This window comes from Homalodisca vitripennis, chromosome 4 (assembly GCF_021130785.1).
Source record: "Homalodisca vitripennis isolate AUS2020 chromosome 4, UT_GWSS_2.1, whole genome shotgun sequence".
In the NCBI taxonomy this organism is placed as follows: domain Eukaryota; kingdom Metazoa; phylum Arthropoda; class Insecta; order Hemiptera; family Cicadellidae; genus Homalodisca; species Homalodisca vitripennis.
In genome coordinates, this window is record NC_060210.1 from 79,113,949 (window position 1) to 79,136,011 (window position 22,063).

At 31.3% G+C, this 22,063-nt stretch overlaps 1 protein-coding gene across 1 annotated transcript; it reads right to left on the minus strand.

Annotated features, from left to right (window-relative positions):
* Nucleotides 1-3,603: 3,603 nt before the first annotated feature.
* LOC124359604 (nuclear cap-binding protein subunit 2) lies at nt 3,604-13,441 on the minus strand. The gene is made up of 4 exons (XM_046812489.1): nt 13,119-13,441; nt 10,260-10,441; nt 8,873-9,011; nt 3,604-3,825 (listed from the first exon to the last, which is right to left on the minus strand). The coding sequence occupies exons 1-4, from the start codon at nt 13,176-13,178 to the stop codon at nt 3,724-3,726; spliced, it is 483 nt and encodes a 160-aa protein (XP_046668445.1). The 5' UTR covers nt 13,179-13,441; the 3' UTR covers nt 3,604-3,723.
* Nucleotides 13,442-22,063: the final 8,622 nt, after the last annotated feature.

Sequence of the window (22,063 nt, forward strand, 5' to 3'; positions counted from 1 at the left end):
TGAACATTGGCGCAGAAATTTTGAAAACAATACACATCACTCTGCTTTCACTCATTATTCCATTTCCATAAATGTCACAAACTTGGTGATAAATTTCAATCGGTTTGTAGTTTTTTACAAAAATAAAATTGGTAACACACATTACAAGCGGTGGGATTTTCAACTGCAGAGCACATTTAACTAGTAGTCACAGTGATAAAATAAGGAGAGATACAGACCACCCAATACCACACCTCATCAATGCATACTAAGCACAGGAATCTTCTCAAAATGTTGGTTTTTAGCTCCAGCCACTCCCGAGCTAGTCCCAAACATCTGTTACTTTCTGAATAACCCTTGTTTAATTAATATTCAATTATTTTATGAATTATATTTCAAATAATATTTTGAAACTTTTTTTAAAGCACAGCAAGTTGTATTGTGTTATAAAAGGCATGAAAACTGACTCAAAAAAGCTACAAGGCATCTAATCAATGATTAGAAACAAAACATTAGTTTATGATTGTTTATAAACATTACAAATTAGGGTCAATATCAAGTCAAATTTCACTTCTTATTGAAAAACTAAAACATTAAAAAATATATTCTAAAAGCTACACATCCAACTTGAAGCATAAACTTTCATTAGATTTACTACAGTCAAATTCCAATATAACAACAAAAAGCACTTTCAATACACAGTTTTAAAGCTTATCTTTTATGAAATGTTTATGGAAGTCAATATCTAAACCCTCCAGAAAGACCTGCGGTGCCACATCTGGATCCACCACACAATGTGAAAAACATTTATTTTTGACACTAGCACTAAGTTAACAAGAGATCTGTTCAACTTATGTTTCAATCAAAAAAGAATTTCTTATAGGGTAATTGTGGTATACCACAGAGTTTATCGTTAACAGTACAGCCAATGAGTACACAAAAAACACCTAAATTCGCAAACTAAAGGTTAGCTCTGATTTTTTTACATATTATGTTAGAACAAATACAAGCATGGTACACATAAGTATGCTGCTTTGAAAAGATTGTGCTACATGTGTGGTGCTTAACAAACTGCTGTTTAACATTTGCTTTTAGTTTTGTGATTATATCTACATTTTTGTGACGTGGCCTGGTGAACATCTTCTAAATTACATTATATTTCATACATTTTGAGCCCAAATAAAGTCTTGTACTTCTAATAGTAATTCTGAGGATATTGGCTAGCCATTCAATGTTAAACAATTTTCCTCTAAAATGTGAAATTATATATTTTAATAATATTCCAACTCAAACATCTATGACATTACTTTTATTACAAAGAAAATGGCAAAAAGTAAAGCTTAGAAAATGTAATTATCTTTCACTAAAACGTAGTGTGGGAACACGTGTAGTGCTGATCTTTTTATCAAAAACCTCAGATTGAGTAAACTGGGTTTTTTATTAATTTTATCTCACCAGCCTTTCCAATTTGAGGGTACCTGAAACATTCACAGTATCCGCTCGACACATGATGTTTTATGAAATTCGCCTTTATAATTAAGTTACGTTTAAAATAATAAAATTGGCACAAAAGTTTCTAGCTAACATTAACAATTGAAGTTGTTAGTTGTTCTCCTATACTCCAAAGCCAAGGAATTTATTAAAAGCAGGCAATCAAGTTCACAAAATGTAATATTGTGAAAACAGTACTAGATAAGAATACCTTTTACAAGTCTGTGTGGTGATTACTGGAAAGGATGTGATGGCCTCTTAGTAGTCCTCAATGGTTTGGTGTCACCAGTAAAAAATATCTGATTGTATAATAATGCAATGTTTACACAGAACTGTTAATTACATTTACAGGCCCTTTCAATTCATAATTACACAACTTTAGAGACCAAGATGTAAGGTTTTTGCTGCCTTAGAGACGAGTGGGGCGTAGCCCAGAGGGATTTTCTAAATAAAAATATACATATAGTCATCCCAGGAACCCTAAGAATGTCAATATAAAATTTCAGTATAATCGGTTTAACAGTTTATGCATGAAAACAAAACAAACAAAGGCACTTTCGTATTTTTAATATTTAAATATGTTAAATTTACTATGGGTATGGAAAGTAGATTAATATTGGAAAACCAATGTTTGATGACATATATCGGTTCTTTCTTTCTCTTTGAGTGTCAAAAGTATCCTAATATATAAATGTGAGTGCCTTTGTTTGTTTTGCTTTTACACATAAACTATTCAACCAATTGTATTGAAATTTTGCATGGACATTCTTAGTGTCCCTCGGATAAATATAGGCATATTCTGAATTCAAAAATCTCTCTGGGGTACGCCACACTGGTCTCTAAAGCAGCAAAAAATTACAATTTGGTGTCTAAAGTTGTGTAATATGAATTGAAAGAGCCTATTACATGTACTCAACTGTTCTGTGTAAACATTGTATTACGATAATACAACCATATGTTTAATTAATTTAATCACTGTTTTCAATTTGCTACTATCTCAGAAATTTAGAGTGCAAACATAAAAATGTAATAGCACTTCTTATTTCAATATCCTGGCAAAAAGGCAAACCAATTAATATAGTCTGGATTTTGCCTATCATAATCATAATATTGTTTGAACGGTGGTAAAGTAACATGTAATAATATTTATGAAAGAATTCCAAGTATTTTTAATAAGGAAAATTTAGATAAAAAGTAGTTCATTCACCACAAAGAGAATTTTAATTTCATAAATCATAAAAAATACCTAAATGCTATGAAAATATATTGATAAAAACCTAAACAACTAAATTGGGAATATGTACATGTATGATATTAAATTTGGTTTTCTTAAATTCCGTTCCATTGTGGGACAGCATACAGTAGCTGAAGGAACAGAAACAGAGGTACTGGTCACAAGCATTATTCAACAAACCATTCCCTCAGTGACAACAATATGAGTAAAAAAGCGAGCGTAGTGAGTCCGTGATTATAGCAAGTGGAATCACAAAACAATGGATAGATGGGATACTGAATGCAATTTTTATGACATGAAATTGTCAAGGAGACATTCCATCCATTTCTCACTGATGATATATATAATACTGATTAGGTATATAAATACTGATATAATTCCTAGACTGGACCGAGGAAATAGTATGATATTGCGAACATAGATTGGGAAGTAAGAACATGTACTTTACTATGGATCTTTATAATGTAAGTATTGAAATGTGTTAGTATAATTGATACTGATTTTAGTTTTTAATTTTCAATAACAATATCTATATCCATACAGTTTAGATAATTGTACTGTTTTGAATCCAACCTTACAAAACTATATATAGGTCTATATATATACATGATGCATGATATATAACTTATTCCATTAAAAAAAAATATCATAGGGCCCTATCATATTACAGCGTAAATTCTTTCTTTAGGAAAGCTATGAACTTCGACTTTGGAGTTCCTCTACATTGGTCTAAAATAGCAAAAAGTGTTACTGAAATTGCGGGAGCTATTCAATCAAATACACGGAATGTTGCATTGCAAATGTGGGCGGAGCCACGGGTATTTACTAGTGTTATACTAGTGTTAAAAGAACCTTTAGTTTTCTGGTGAACTTATATTTAGGTAAAAAATACACATAAATATAAAATAAGATTTATAATTCACAGTAATGAATAAAATTACACTTAATCTTATGACGACATTGTATTGACAAAATACACTTTATTCTTTAACCTAAGTTGGTGTCAAGTAGAAAAAGACTCAGCGAAATACTCCGGCGTCTGGAGTTCCAACTTTTTGTTGAATTATCTTCCCATACCCGCCTCGACCTCCATCAAAGTCTGTACGGTACTCATCACGCACCTAAACAGGACATTACATCTGTTTCAATGCAAGTGAATTATATTATTTAATCATACTAGAGACTTATGCTTGCTGATTAGAAATGAATTTGTAACCTGATTAATGACAATTAACAGAAAACATATTTGAAATAGCAGACAGTTTTGGTATGATTTGTCATTAAATAAATAAAAACAGTAGAATTACTGATAGAACAAAGCCAGATTTAAAGCTTTCTTTAAGTAGGTTAATTTGAAATACTAGAGCTTCTAAACAATCTGATAGTTTTGTAGAATAAACTGAAAAATTACAAACATATTTTATTGTTTAAGAATACTAAATTACAAAAACTAAACTAGTAGTGATCTAGTAGCTTATAACATAATTAACCCTTTCCCTCCCAGTATCTGGTTTTCCGGACGTTTTGAAAAACGTTCCAAAAATCCCAGTGTCCGGTTTGCTGGACATATAGAAATTTAAAAAAAATATTTATTAATTTGGAAGAATAACATTTTCGATTATAAAAACATTGATTTGTTATGCTGTAATTATTTATTGTAGTACAAAAACTTATTTATTTTGTTGTCTTTGTGTTGCATCATCAACTGTGCTGCTGTTGTTAACTGTATTTGTTTGTGTTTCATTCAGCTTGTTGTTGAGAGGTTATTCGTGTTTCTTGAGTGAATTGTTTGTATTTGTGTGGTGAAAGGAATTATAATGAAATGTTGTAGGTCATCAATTAGTGATAATACGATTGGTAATTGTATTTTTGATGAGACTGACAACAATCAGACAACTTGTTTGAAGATAATGGTAGTTCTTCTGACATTGTGGACAATTCAGATGCTGATTCTCATTGAAATCCAGATCAGCCTAGCACTTCAGGTATAAATTTACTTTTACCTAATGTACCTAAAAGGCCTACTAGACCTCATTTGGTTAATAGTAGTGATCTGATGTGGATAGTGATAATAGATAGAACTTTACAACACCTAGACCTAGAGGACGCCCAAGAAGGCAAGATATGCCAGTCCCTAACCCTAATTCTAGTGACTCAGATAATGATGTACAATGGTCCAATGTAAATGAAAATAATGATTCAGGGTGTATCCCTAACTTTCGTTTTCAATAAATACCTGGAGTCAAATATTGCCCACCTCACAACTCAAATGCAACTTCATATTGCAAGATCTTTTTTACTTTATCATTGCTTAAAAGAATTGTCAAGTACACTAACCTATATGCTCCAAATGTTATATCTGCCAAAATGCAACACAATCCAAACAATCCAAATTCAAAACCCTGGGTAAAAGTTACAGAAATTCAGGCCTTTATTACTGTTCTAATGAACATGGGTGTCGCACAAAAACCAACTACTGCTAGCAACTGATGAACAAATCCTAATCAACCATGGTTTGGTAAACTATTTACAAGAAATTGGATTCAGGATATCTTGTTATTTTCACTTGATTGACACTTCAAATTTGTCCAAACCTAGAGAGCCTAATTATGACCCATGTTCAAGATTTCAACCCGTGATAGACCGCATGAATACAGTTTCAAGACACCATTTTACACCTGGTAAATATTTGTTTATTGATGAGAGTATTGTTCCCACAAAATCACACAACCCTACGATGCAGTATATTCCGAGTTGGATGCCACAGATTTGGAGTGAAACTATGGATGATTTGCGATGCACTGACACATTATTGCCCAAGTTTTTTAATTTATAAAGGAGCTAAAGACTCTGACAGGCAACAGATGCATGAAAATGGCCTAGGCTACACAGTTGCGATGAACTACTTGAATAACGGACATCATATTTGAGTTGATAATTTCTTTACATCCATCAAACTTGTTAAAGAATAGTATTCTAAGTGCACTTTGATTACTGGACTATCCGGCATAATAGAAAAGGTATTCCTGATGTACTAAAACATAATATGAGGTAGGAGGTAGACAAATACTACAAACAAAATAATATGCTAATAATATTATATATATTTATTATATCTTATTTTATATATAATCTATTTAGGAAGCTAATAACATTCAAACTAATAAATTTGCTTCATAAATAAATATTTTATGGGTTTTGTAGTAAAACGCAACAAAATTGACTAAAAGAACCTGGGATTTTTGGGTATTGTCATTAGTAAAAATACCTGAAATTTTTTGAACAAATTAAAAAAAATGTCTGGGATGGAAAGGCATAATTTCATGTAGAAATGCTTATATTTATGGTTATTTCAATTTTTGTATTCCAAAAGTGTCTCAAAAAGTGTCGTTTAAAACAATATAAAAATAAAAAATTACTATTAAACGAAAATAATAACACTTTCCATAAATATAATTAAATAGTCCATCAACACACAATGGGTACTACTCTTTATTACTAAAAGCAAATTTGAGGGTATATTCTAGTATTTTCACAGGCTAAACATGTACATTGGCCATTAAAACTGAATTTACAAAACTTATAGTAAATTACTTGTATTTAATAAATCAAAGTGTTTCCACCATTTTTTACTGAATTTATTTCGAAAGATCAAGGTGCTAAAATATCAAAAGGTTAAAATGAAACTATACATTTTTTTGAAATTTTTTAACCCTTTAAGGAGTGCGTGTAAACTATACATAATGAGTAAGGACGTCATATGACCTATATTCTTATAATGGCCCAAAGGAGTACGGACGTCATATGACGTTTAGCCTCTGTATTTTTGTATTATCGTAAATGCGATGCTATTACTGATTGCCTTTAAATAGATTTGTCTGTAAAGTGGTTCCATCTATCGGCACCATACTTAGTTTACATGTTTGTACTCACAATCACTTGTGATCTGATTTTACCCCCAGATTGCAGTAGCCACCTGGTAGAAGCCACTGACTGAAGGTCACGTTGCATCACGTCGCACGCGCATCGCTTTGCTGTCAAAGTATGCCACCACATTATACTAGCCATTCCTCCTATACTGCATACTGTGGCCATATTTAGAGTGACATATTAGTTGAGCAGCCATCTAGTTTGTTACTGTTGTATAAATGGCAGACAATATTGATTGACTCTGCCGTAGTGAGGAAATAAGACATTTGATTTTGAAAAAGTACTGAAATATTGATTCGTAGAACACGTAGTCCTTTTTAACCCTTTCCATCCCAGCGTCCGGTTTTCCGGACGTTCGAAAAACATCGCAAAAATCCCCGCGTCCGGTTTTCCGGACGTTCGAAAAACATCGCAAAAATCCCGGCGTCCGGTTTTCCGGACGTTAAGAAAAAAAATTTTTTTTTAATGTTTATTAACTCGGAATATTTATATAAATTATATATAAATGTTCGCAATAACATATACCGTTATAAAAAACATCGATTTATTACGCTATAATGTTTTATTATTGACAACTTATTTACTTCTTTCTCTTAGTGTTGTGTCATCAACTGTGTTGAATTTTATCAGCTGTATTTGTTGGGTTTCATTCCAGCTTGTTGTTGAGAGGGGTAATAACATAAGTATTACAAGTAAACCAAAAATAATAAGGGAGTACAATGACTTTATGGGAGGGATTGATGGAAATGATCAGATGCTATATCATTATTTCAATGAAAGAAAAACCATCAAATTTTGGAAGAAACTTACATTTAATAATTTCTAGAATGCTCTTAAATTTATATACATTGTACAAAAACAACACAGATAATCCTGTAAGTAGGCTTCAATACATATCAAAACTTGGTTGGTGAATTGACAGTTAAATAGGCACATGGGAGAGGAGTAGTAGGCCTAGGTACTCATCAAAATGAAGCCAGTAATGCAAACAACGGTGGTACAAAATCATTTTTTGAAAAAAAATACCAGAAAATAAAGAAAAAAACTGCTGTGTGTGCAGTGCAAAAAGTACAAGAACTGGAAGGAAAAGAAACAAGTTTACTTTTATTTGTGTTAACTGCAAAAAGGGCCTGCACACTAAATGTTATCCTTTCCATAGATGTTTGTAAACAAAAACAAAATTTTATTGACTCGGATGGTAATTTTTAGTTTTTATTTTGTTAGGATTAGGAGTTTTTTTTTAGTTAAAAATATGAAATAATTCATTGTTTGCCTATTGACATTCAATATATTTGGTTAGAACTATATGTTATGTAGAAGTGGAACATGATATGCCATATTGTTGTTATAACTGGGGAAAACTCCGAACTACAGTGATTAAAAAAAAATCCAGAACTTTTTTATTTCTCAACATATCAGTGTGAAGTATGGATTTTTTTGAAGACTGTTAAATGTGGTTTTGTAAAGTGTTATCAATCTTGGTTAAATAATTTTTTTATGCCCATCCACAACGCAACAAAGTAAAAAAATCCTCAAAATATTTTTTAGTAAGTACATATTATTAAAAAAAAGTTATTGTAAATATTTGCATGTCGTTTTATATTTTATTTTATAGTATATATAACATATTTAGGAAGCTAATAACACTTTAAACTACTAAAATTGCTTCATAAATAAATTTTTTATGGGTTTTCTAGTAAAATACGACAAAATGAACTAAAAGAGCCTGGGATTTTTGGGTATGTCATTAGTAAAAATACTTAGGATTTTTGGAACAAATTAAAAAAAAGTGTCTGGGATGGAAAGGGTTAATTAAGCTTTCAAATGTAAATAAACATTTTTAGAGGGATTTAAGGATTTTAATTTTTTACTCCTTTTGGTAACTCTTTGGATTTCATCCATTACTCATTTTAGCCTATCAAAAGAGGATGTCATATGACGTCCATACTCCTTAAAGGGTTAAAAGCTCTAAATTCTTTTTAGTTATATCAGAAATGCTTATTCAACTTGGAGAATGTACGTGTTTTATGTACTTAAGATATTTAGTTTTTATTTTTCAAAACATTTAATAATATTCCATACACTGTAAACGTGGTTGTCCATAATACAGTTATCCAAAGTACAGCATAAGAATTAAATTTGTTTTATAATCTAGTATCTATTGATAAATCTTTCTGTTTCAATTCACTAATGTGCTAAGAATATTAGGCTACCAAAAAAAGGAAAAGAATGCATTACCTGTCCACCAGTCTTTCCTCGCCCATATTGTCGGCCTTCAATAAAGCCTGCATCCCAATCTGTCCTTACAATGCGGTCATCTAGCCTTGTCCCATTCACATACCTCATGCAGTTCTCTGCATCTGCTCTTGTGTAGTACCTAATACTTCATTAAGGAAAATATCAAACATCAATCTCTGCTATTTTCATGATTAACAAAATTTGTTGTGTAATGCATTTGAAATTACCCAAATTATTGACAGACAAGGCAGTAGTTCCTTATTCTTTTCAAGACTATATTCACAATGAAGTATTTTCTGAAAATGTTTATTGCTCTCTAGTAACAAGTAATAATGGCATAATTATATTTAATTTCATGCTCTTTCTTACCACTAGATCAATACAAATATTACTTATCCATGTCAGATGTGCAAAAATAATACTAATATTCAACATATCAAATAACTGGAACATGCTAAAATATTCAAATTCCACAACTAACCTACATAATTTTAATATTACTTATGTGCTTTACTGAATAATATAAATGAATATTTTCCTATACTTTTATACACAATTTAACTACATAATACCGCAAGCAATAAAATCTATTTGCAACAAGAACGTAAACACCTAAACTGTCATTACAGCAACAATATAAAAACTGAAAAATGTATTGCATTATTTTTCCTCGCCCGTTATTATGGTCAAACGCTTGAATTATCTGAAAAATATTGAACTTAATATACTAATCAAGAGAGGGTTCATTTCTGACTAGTTTATACTTCCACACACAGAAATGTGCCACTTTAATCTGGGCAATCCTATGGATGTCCAAGAGCGACACATCACTAATCGTAAATGTTGAAATATCGGAATGCAAGTGTAGATCTACAAGTCTAGTCTATTGCGGAGGATCCTTGTTGGAGTTGGTGGGGATCCTTAAAGGTAGTTACTTGCCTGTACATAAGGCTAACCCTGTCCACTATGCCTTGAGGAGGCCGGTACAGAGCTGGCTTCCCCTTCTTCCAAGGTGACCTGTCTGATAGATCACCCTCCTCATAGATCTTGACAGGAGGTGGCTCCTACCCCTAACCTAAATATCTTGTCACTCTGGAAGTAAACGTGATGAGAGATTTCTCAGTTTCTTATCCTAAGAGATCAAGAAAAAGATTAATTCGATTCATCCACTATACAATGCCACCGTTACTTTTATAAACACACATTCTTAGTACTACAGTGATGTTTGAACACTCTTCAGTTGTTGAAGAGATACAACATTCCGGGTGCAAGTGCCATCAGTTACCAGATTGATTTGAAAGCTCAATAATACAACCAACTAAAAACTATATACTTTCTATGTATAACTAGATTTGATTTATGCTAGTGCAATTCTGAAAAAGGATACTCTACAAAACAGAAACCACAAGGGGTTTTCTTGTACTTGTCTAGTCCCATAACAATCCGTTTGATATCTCCACATTTTGAGAATAACTCATAGATTTGCTCCTCTGTTGTATAAAATGACAAGTTGCCCACATACAAGGTGGTTGAGACACGCAGCAAACGCTCTTGTTCACCCCTTGACCCCTGTAAAAAATAATAAAAAGAAATATTAGGATGTACATGCAGCTAAGATGAACTTTAATACATTTCATATGTACCAATAATTTATTTTTAATCACCAACATCTATTAAGTTTAATGTCTCTCTCCAAATGGTACATTATTCACTAATAATGTACTTATATATCATTTGTTGATGAGAAAGGTTATTTTACTAATTACTAATCTTAAATGTAACTTATTATTATACTTTAGATTTTATTTTTATCATGTGTTAAGAGACTCAGGCATACAGATAGCTATATATTGAACATTTGTCAGTCGTTATTGTTAAACTATACCGGTATATAATATTTTTTACATTTACAGTTTCGTAGACAGCTTTCTGAGGTGTTATTTATTCTTTTACATATTATTTTAAGTTAATAAATAAACTATGGCAACCTTTTCTCTATGTACTTCCCTTGTTTTTCATCATTCAGGTCACAATTTCCACCTTCATACTGAAGTATATTCATCGTGTTTACCTCCATGGTGAAAATTATTGATTTTGTTTCGTGAGTTATTTCAGTTCTAGTTACTTTGGTATAATCTAGAAGCCACTATTTTTAGAACAGTTTTTCTAACCGGGGATCTATAAAAACTGCATTATAAGAAAGAACAGACTTTATCTGACTTATTGTGAAATATACAATGTCATGCAGCTTAATCTAAATTTAATATGTATTTAAAATAATAAATAAATAAATAATCTAAATTTAATCTGTATTATTAATCATGTAATAATAAGTAGATAGGGACATACTCACTTACTTCTCCCTCCCATTACTTCCTTCCAGGAGGCAGAAACAAGAACCGATCGCCAGTATGACATGTAATTTTCAAAGTAAGTTAAGAAAAATCGTTTCTTTATAATAATGTAGTTGTTTTAAGGTACCGGTAAGAAAAACTTCCAAAAAATGTGATCTCTATATAATATTAAAGTAAAAATTTTCTATATTATTTCAATGTAATATTTCCTTTCACCTATCTTAATTTTATTGTCTGATTAATGTTTATGGTTCCTATTAACTATTAATTTGAAACATGTGACTTTAATTTAGTATTTTAGATACGTTGATATCAATTAATAGTTTTGTTATTCTATACATAAAGTATCGATGATTGTTACAAGTGATATAAAAACCAGGTCCACTTATCGTATTCTGCCCGGCAGGTGCTACTGATAGCCAGGGGCATTTCTAATGGGTACTTTCCCAACCTCAGATCACATCCCAGATCATTCAACATGATCTAACATCAGAGAAATTGGATGATCTGGCATGTGATCTGAGGTTGGGAAAGTACCAATTGGAAATGCCCCTGGCCATCAGTATGGGCTTTGGTGCAACACCACATTTGTGGTGAAAAAAGAAAAACCTTCCTTGAGATAGTAGATACCCAAATTCAAGCTCAGATCAAATGAGCACTCGTAAATTTTGACTTTAACTTTTATATTTATAAATAAGTACAATATTATAATAAGTACATGTGAATAGACTAATAAAAAAGAGTAGATAGGGACAGAAGGCCTCCTCTCCAACATCACTTAATGGGCGGAGTACGATAAGCAGACCCATTTTTATATCGCTTATTACAATCATCAATACTGTATATATTCGTAACAGATCGATATCTATGTATCTAAAATACTAAATTAAAGTCACATATTTAAATTTAATAGAAATATACTAGTTCAAACAATTACATAATATCATAAATATAATAAAGCAACTATAACCATTAATTAAACGATAAAATTAAGACACCTGATAGAAAACGTAACAAACATCTTGAAACTGAGAAAAACACAGTAAATCATCTTTTACCAAGTGTTATTTCGTATAGTTTTCTAAAATTAACTATCTTTTCTATTTAATAGAAGTTAAAAAACAAATCATGTTTAGAACGTGAAAATGTGTACAGTGGTGTAGATGATTTAGTAATTGTTAAAATTAGTTACTGTTAGTTGATTATATCGATGGGAATAAATTAAATATCATTTGATAATTTCAATATTAAAAAACCAGGTCCGCTTATCATACTCTACACCCTAATAACAAATAGTACTAGATAGGGAAATGGTAGCCTAGCTTCCTTCTCCTCCGACATTACTTTCTTTCAAGAGGCAGACAACAAGAACTGATCGTTATGACATGTAATTTTCAAAATAAGTCAAATAAAGTCTGTTCTTTCTAATAATGCAGTTTTGAAGGTCCTTAGCAATATAACTTAAACTGTTACAAAAAAGTGGCCTTCAGATAAAACCAAAGTACCGGCCACTGCCCTTCTACGAAGAATAATATAGTTAGGTGAGTTTGCAATATTTTTAGTTTTCATGTATTAGTAATCAACTTTTAGGAATTTTAAATTTTGCTGATCGGAACCAAGTTATTCGAGGGATGTTTTACATTCATCACCATGGCATTAAAATGGTGGAAGGTATTACTGCCAGCCTTTTACTTATTTAGTTCTTGTTATGAGATTAAAAAAAATTCTGCCTCTTAGAAATTCTTTATTTAGTCTAGATACTTTTTAAACGTTTGCTTTTTTAAAAACATAAAATATTGTGAAGTAGCTAGAGTAAACATTTACCAAGATCTATTACAGTCTATTTTTTTAAAAAGACAACAGAGGATAACTTACACTAATAATACACTTACCTTAAAGTGTTGATCTCTATAAGAACTTAGTTCAACGGATGGAGACGTTATGCTGGTCATAGCTTGAAAATGTAGTTTGAGGTTAAATTATTTCAAAACTTTCACACATAAAACTATGGGCTTAAGCCCCCAGAAAAAATATTTATTTCCAAATAATTATATTCTTCAATCGCAAGCATTCAAAAGACATCAAAGAATTTTCCACATAATACAATCTAAAAGACGACTAACACGACAGAAAAGACAATAAAAGTTAGATTTCGGATCCAAATTCAGACTAATGGACGGACGTACACAACTAAAATAAAAATCCAAACAAACTTTTACTCGGAAGGCTGTGAATCAACTTAGCACAACAGTGTTGCCAATGCAAACCAAGCAAAATTTACCCGCAGTTGAATATAAAATTGATACTGTGCTTACTTGATACTTGATAGAGCACCCAATTGATCTTAGCGATGTTGGACATGTCAAAATGCATTAGCGGACATTCTATTTACACCTTAGGGCAGTGGTAAATTGGTAGGGGAACTCCTCTCTGAAACTAACACTTCCTTTCGGGGTTCTACATGATAAAGATATATAAGGTTCGTAATGTCCTGGCCGTCGAGACAAGTCATAGTGCGCAATGATTCTTGCTTAGAACCATTGAGATCAGGAGAAGTAAAATTTAAAATCAGAAGTAATACATCCTGATTCAGCCAGTAATAATTGTGTTTATCACGGAAATTAGTGTGTACAAACATCGGACAAATTAATACTATACACCAGGTAGCATACATAATAATTTGCGAGAAACAACTCGCTTTGGGATAAACAAATGCATTTACGTAACTTGTCAATTTGTAGAAGATCCAACCAGCACTTAAAAAAGTACAAAAGAAACAAGTAAACACCTAATTAAACCACATTTCACACGTTTTATATTACATAAAGATAATAGTATAAACATAATGACATTTTTTTAAATATTTAAACATGGTAGTGACGTTACCATGTTCGATTTGTCAGCAAAACTTTTCTCACGTTTCGTCGAGTTCTTCAAAACTTGTTTGTAGGTTCATTTGTATATACACAATACCGAGTATGATAACTGTGCATATCATCCATGGGGTTTTGCTGAGCGTTAGTGAAGCCTTAAACTTAGGGTTATATACCAAGAATAAACTGAGCCGTAACCTATGTTGTAACACTTTGCATAGCTATCACTGAGGGTCATGGCAAAATTTTCCTCTGTCTGTTTGTTTTCCAATTTACATTGGATATCAAACAATGTAAATTTGAACAAATGTAGCTAAGGGTTTTTACATTTTTATCTAATTTCATTTATATGTTGCACCCTAGGGTACGGTCCAATAAGCGGACCCGGTTTTTTATATCGAAATTGGCAAACGATATTACTTAATCATAACCATCGATATAATCAATCGATACTGATGAATTATTTTTAACAACTTAAATAATCTATATGAACAGCTGTAAACACTTTCAAATAATACAAGGTAATATTTTAAATTTCACGTAACATTGTGTATTAAAATGGCCGTCAATCTTAGGAAGCTTCACGAAATTGCTTTAAAAGACGATAAAATATGTTTTTTATGGCTTCAGGATGTTGGGTTAGTACCTAAGAATCCATTATGTGATATTTGTGGAAAGGTAACAAATGTAACTGTCAGAGGAGCTAACATGGTCGTCTTCAGATGCAAAAAAAGACGGTAATGGTGGACACAACTTTAGTAAAAACGTTTTCGTTCTGTTTCATTTAGTTAAAGTTATGAGTTTCCCTGATTTTGGTTATGTTCATTTATTATTTGTTATCATTAAATTCACATTTTAATTTAAACATATGATTGTTATTACTTTTATATCGATTGATAGTCTATGATTCGATATGCGAATATTAGGTATCGATGATTATATTCTTCGATATAAAAAAACCGGGTCCGCTTATTGGACCCTACCCGCACCCTATATCCCTCTATGAGATTTGACTGTGTTTACATAGCGTAACTATTAAGGCCATGTCACACTGCCGTGGCGTCGCGTCCGTCCATCCATAGTATGAACGTCCGCGTATGCCGCGACGGTCTCGAATCCCGTCAAACTACCAGACACGCGTCCGCGTCCGCGGCCAACGCCACGTCTTTCTAGGAGTTGCTTATGCATTTCAACTACTTCGAATTTGTTTAGTTATACACTGATAGTGGAATTAATAGTTTGTTATAGCTCTACAAAATTAATTTATTGTTCTGGAGCGTATTCATTAATAATTATTATTATCAAAATTATATTTTCATTATTACATGAAATACTATTTCTATTATGAACTTAGTAATTAGGACATTCAATACTTTGATATACCTCTTTCAAACTATTGGTTTTTATATATAAGATGCACTTGAAAGGATTATTTTGTAATTTTTGTGTTGGTGTTTTCAGTTTTGTAATAAGTCTTTATGTTTTTAAAATAAGGCGTATTTAATTTTGTTATAGATCAAACATAATATGAATAATAACAAATAAAATGATTGCATATAAACATGACACCAGAGTATTCATTAAACCTAGAACTGGCGGTCATTTCATCCTGGAGTGTCGGGCTGTTTTAGAAGGGGTTTTTTAAACAAATTATTAAAAATATAAAACAAAAGGAGTAGGCAGTGGCAAGAGCGCGCGGTGCCCCGGTGAGAGGGTTGGGGAGGTGCTTTATGCGCATGCGCGAGCCTTCGTAGCATCGCCGACGTCGGCCAAGGATCGCTCCAGCCGCATAGCGCAGCAGACGGTGGCCGACGCGACGAACGTTGCGCCACGTCGGTTATGTCAGTGTGACTTGTCCTATTTGACAACATGGTTAGCGATTATTTTAAAAATCCATCCGCAGATGGACGGACGCGACGCCACGGCAGTGTGCATGGCCTTTACTCGTATTATATCTCAAGAAAGATTTTACCTACAGATTTAAAATTTTGCTTGTAAACTCTTTTATAAATTGAAATGAATGAATTCGATGATGATGCATGGCTTGCATATCCATGGGATTTGGCTAGCATGATTAAAGCTAATCAAATAGTGAGATGGTAAAATGTTTCTCTGCTTTGGGCTGAAAAAACCCATTTCCTCTCTTGACTGGCTGTTTGTCTGCAGGCCATCTTGAGAATAAAATGACATATCTATACATTTAATTTAACAAGGGTACCATTCCGCGGGAAATTTTTTGAGATGTGGAGAAAATAAGATAGATTTTCCCAGATTCATTTAAAGCTTGAGTACCAAGGACGGTGTGAAAAATATCAGATGCCAAAATGTAACCGGGTTCTGCCCTACTGACCTCTAAAGGTAGAGAAATTTCCATAAGAAATATATTGGTGAAAAAACAAATACATGCATATTTTCAGTCACATGTTCATAGTAAACTTTAATTGAAATGTAATAAACAGTTCATATATACGATTACTTAGGAATATTATGCAGCAGACGGAACGTGGTTGAGAATAATAATTATACTAAAATTTTATTGTTTATTGATTTTGGTTTCTATTTAAATGAAAACGTTGAAATATAATCATAATACAGGAAGGTCGTGAGTTCTTTGAAGCATATTTTAAAATGGTGCACAGCACAGAGGGCAATTTACAGTAGAGATGAACATGATAGCAAACATTTCACATCAGCAAATTAATGGTGCCATGGTGATTGCATTTTCAGAAATTGAAAAGTTAAACATATCATTGGAATATTTAAACTCAATAACACCATGTGCAATGCCTCCACACAATTTGAAAACAAAATTGGAGCTATAGTTCTGGTAATCAGAAATATGAACTGGTAAATGGATTAAGACTAATTATTGTGAAAGTTGTTTGAAAAATCATTACACTTTGAAATATAATTACTAGCAAAAACAAATATCTAAAATAAAATTGATACAATTTGAAAATTAATGATAGAATAGAATTGAAAAATGTCTAATTTTAAAGTTATTGAAGTACTACAAGTACTCTGGGGCTTTTTTTTATTTTTGATCGCTGTAAATGATTTTCCTGCCAATGTTCCCTGTTCATCAGTGTTTTATGCCGATGATACAACTCTCCTAATTATAGTAGAAGCTTAGGTGAACTGTTAAGGGAGGAGGACCTGGCTTTGAGAAAGGCTCTGGAATTTTTCGAAGCCAACTTATTACTTTTTAATGATAAAAAAAAAAAAAAATTGAAAAAATACTTTCAGTTATACATATTATAAAGATGTTAAATCTGTCAAGTTAGGAATACATCTGGATAGTAGACTGAGTTGGGAACATCATATTGAGCAATTATGTAAGAAAAGAGTTGTCTATCTATAACAAAAATTAAGAAAATGTATTTCCTTAGACGTGCTAGTTTCAACTTATTACGATTTTTTCACTCACATTTAAGATATGGAATAATATTGTGGAGCAATATTAGTGGTGTACAAAAAGCTTTTAAATAGAAGAAAAAAGTGTTGTGAGATATTAAGGATTTACCTAAAACAGAAATATGTGTTTATGTATTAAGTGTGTGTAGGTACGTGTTGTTGTTATCACAGTTTTAATATAGACTATTTATTTAATTATTATACCTTCTTTGTTATTACCTTAGAGAAAACTATTTAGAATTTAACAACTGTCCTTTAGACAGAGATTTATATTAAGAAAATGGTTAGTTATAAATCTGACTTTGTTAATTGCACAATGTGTTTAAAAGCAGTAAAAATTCTTGATTCGAATTGAAGCTTTTGATCTGGCATACCTTGCATAAAATTCTACTAAGACATCATACTATTATTTACGTTATTTAACTGATGAGACTACGGAAATTACTTTTGTCAAGAGCAATACATATTACACATATTAAAAAAAATTTACAATAATGAATAATTCTATTACAGACAAATTATTTTAAATCTGCCCTTAGCAGGTCTGTAGTCAGACCGGATTTTTTGGACAGTACTACCGGGGTCCGGGCTCTCAGGGGGCCCTGCCAAATAAATATCTTTTCTGAGGCCTGCCAAAGCTGAGTACGGCCCTGGTCCTTAGTCAAGCACATTGCATTCACTCATTTGTCACAGTTCTTGCTGACATATCTAGTTTTTTGCCACCACCTTGTCTTGTGGTTGCTGCATACATAAAAAAGGTGTTCTTTAAAATATCAGTGTTGTAGATGAGGCGACGGGTCCTCAGGTGAAAAACAATTGATATTTTGTTTGTGCAACCAGTACAATGTTGTTGCAAAAATTAACCTTATTTTAGCATGACAAATACCGGATTGCACTGAACGAAATTGCTTATAAGGGAAAACATAGCACTCTTTCAACACTTCCAATGGATCAAATGTAGGTAGTCAAAGAGTTAAAAGAAACTAACAAGGCCTGAAATGAAACTATAATGAGGAATTGACTAAAACTTTGAGTTATTCAGCAAGTCATAATTTATTTACAAACTCAATTCATGAAAATGTATAAACATAGTCAAATCAACTTATCAAGATACATAATTTGTGCTATTCAATAAATTTTAGACACAACATTAAATGTAAACAATTAAGACTCCGCTATAATGTATTAATGAGTGAAATGAGAGATCAACAGAGTGACACATGTTAAGAACACAACAACAATAAATTATGTTATTACTACCTACATTATTATAGATTAACAATATGAACATTACATTAAAACACAATATGACATAGTAAGTATAACTTAACCAATTTCTTACTAAATGGCACTTTTTCAGAGTAAATGAAATATCCCTAACACCTCCTTTCTTACTTTATAACTTGTAAAGAAGGCAGAACACTGCAGCACAAGACTAGCAAATATCAAACCCCTCATGTACAGTACATGCTCACAGTAAACAATCTCTAAGAATTATGCAAGGCTTAGTTAACCTAACTCAAATGCAATATATTAAATCAATACACACAATACCATTTTATTCAAATGCAAGAACTTTAAATTTAAATTGGTCTGTTTTCAACTTAAAATAATAAAGGTTTGTAATATCTGGTAGTTACAATGCTAGAAAATCAAAGCTGAATAAATTATTGATAAAAAAGTAATGTAATATGATTACATTTATATAATTAATGCCTACCTGACTTTGCAAAGCTCGAGTACTAACTGTGACATTTACATGACATAACATTTCGTTACGGCTGATATCAGTAATCTGAAATTCGTACAAAGTAGCCAACACCAATATAATGAGAATTTTACAGTTTTAATTTTTGAAATGTCAATATTATTATGTCCATTCTCAAAGACTTTTTAGGATTTTATCTCAATCTATTAATAATAGGGAGGCGATTAAATGAAATTGACATTATCTCAGGTACACTGGAGTAAACTCAACATTCACATTGAATCAACCCTTCCCACCATACATGTGTTATGTGTACAAACATGTGCTGTAAAACACACACACACAATTCTTAAACCTTTCAATCCCAGCATATTTCTGCAAAGTAACAAAAAACTTTTAAAATGTTTATCAGGCATCTACACATGCCTGTACTATTTTTTCCCGTTTTACAGAACTTTGTTAAATTATATCTTTATTTTTTTCATCAGTATTCAAAACAGTTTTAATTTGGTATGAAACAGAGTAAATTATAATACGAATAAACATAAATAGTTTATATCTGCAAAATAAATAATATAGACTACAACCCAAAAAATAATTACACAATAATTTTTCTACAAATTTTCCAATGCCTTAATAGATCATATCTTTAAATTAACTTCCACTAATCAGTTCAAATTATTTCATATAATTTAAAAGATAAAGTAAAGTATTGCATTACACTCTCACAAAACATTGACAATTTTTAAAAGTCGGTACTTCTTTCGAAATCTTTCAATGATCCTAATGACCTTGATTCAGGTACTTCACAAAATCAAACTGAATAACATTAACCTAAACAATAAAATGATGGTTTGAAACGTATTATTATTATGAAACTAATAGATATTGCCAAATAGGCCATACAGTAGCCTTGATTACAGATCCTTCTGAGGATCTACTTATTTGTTGCAATGGTTCTGGAATCAATCCAATTGTGAAACATTACAATGAGGGAGTTCCAGTTCAAACATTACAATGACCCATCCGTGCACTGTAGTACATAGTTGGCCAGGTAATCTAGTCATTTGCATAGCACAGTGAGAAGGAATACTCACAATGTCATCTTGTTCACTTTGTTTTATATTTTTTATACCTGACAGTAAAATAAATTTAATATTTTTAAATGCCTAGCTTCCTTTTTATACTATGCAGTTTTATAATGTTTTCTACAATATTGCCAACTTAAACAAAAAAACCAATGCGTAAAACACTGACACGTCATTAACTGAAAAATATATAATAGATTCTGGTGGTTTCTCTTGCATTAAAATACATTTTTATAGCGTTAGTATGATTGTAGTATACTCAAATATTATCCGAGATATTCACTTATCTGATGACATGCCCGCTCAGGTTGGATAAATGAAATTTTATTATATTAATATCAGTAGAATCTAACAGATATTATAACAAGGCACACAAATCTTAACCCCTCAAGCATTAAAATAATGCATCTATTGAAAAATGGCATCATGCAATTAAATATTTAACTCTAGAAGTGTCTTTTAGAAATTCTAAAGTGTGTATTGATTTTTGTGGGTTTTACAGGATCCCTTTGTAAATTTCATACAAAACCTTAAATGTAGTATATATGTATAAAGTGTTATAAACCACTTTTGTTGTTAAGAATCAGAGAATAAAGCTACATAATTTTGGAATAACAATTAAAACAACATTTGTTTCAGCATATATTGTATTTATTTTTGACATGAAAAAATATTCCATAAAAGTATCCCTATTGAAAAAAATACAAGACGTTTCTGAATTCCGAAATAGCCAAATTACAAGAAATTTAGTTGTGAACACAAAAATATATAATGTTATGGGGCTTAAAAATAAAAATTGAAATAATTTTTATGTTTACAGAAAAAGGAGCATGTGGCAATTTTTTACCCATTTTCAGTTGCTAAGCAGCACAATGAAATAATAATAAAATGACTCTGATGCAAATTAATGTTTTTTCTACCTGTTCATGAAGTTAGCTGATGTAGAACATTGTACAAAGTCAGTTTTTTACTTCACAATAAAATTAACAACCAATAAAATAAGATACAACACTTCTACTTCAGACTAAATAAAGTCGGTCAAGTCAGATTCTGTTAGAATGTTATGGATATCACTTGATCTACAAGGGGCGATACCCATTCTGAAGTATCATATAATCAACAATATATGACAAAACTTTGCTGAATTCAAATATTAAAACTTCTAAACAAAGAAAAATATAATTTGTTTACAACACAATCTCCACTACAGAGTTTAACAACAAAATCATATTGAGAAAACCACAAAGATTGTCAACTAGAAACAGGAGATACCAAAAAATATTAAACACAATTCATAGGCTATTGATTGTGTATAATTTAAATGTCTTTGTAATAACGTGTTTACAGTAAGATACGAATCAACACTTTTGGTGTCGATTGCACTTGGAAGTTATATGATCGACACCAAATGGGTTGGTTGGTTGATGTTTCTAGGGTTAACAATTATATACAGAATAGTAAGCTTACTGAACCTTCTTAATACTAGTTAATTTTATTAAATAGATAAAACAATATTAGGCTTTATCAACTAAAACAATGATTCTTAAGAAATATGCATAAAACAAATAATTTTAAATATAACCTAATTATGTCATTGATGATATGGTAACTTGCTATCATTTAGTTTTGTTCTTAATCACACTTTTTTAGAATTTTAGTTGGTTTCACCAGATTTACAAAAAAATAACCGCTGAAAACAGGTTTTGAAACAATTTTCTGTTACTTAAGTTTGCATTAAATTTAACAATGCAAAT

Coding starts and splice junctions, on each gene's coding strand:
- LOC124359604 (XM_046812489.1), bottom strand. CDS start 13,178: ATGACCAGCATAACGTCTCCATCCGTTGAACTAAGTTCTTATAGAGAT. Junction 9,012..10,259: donor TGTGGTTTCTGTTTTGTAGA/GTATCCTTTTTC, acceptor ATGAAGTATTAG/GTACTACACAAGAGCAGATG. Junction 3,826..8,872: donor GAGGAAAGACTGGTGGACAG/GTAATGCATTCT, acceptor TGTCCTGTTTAG/GTGCGTGATGAGTACCGTAC.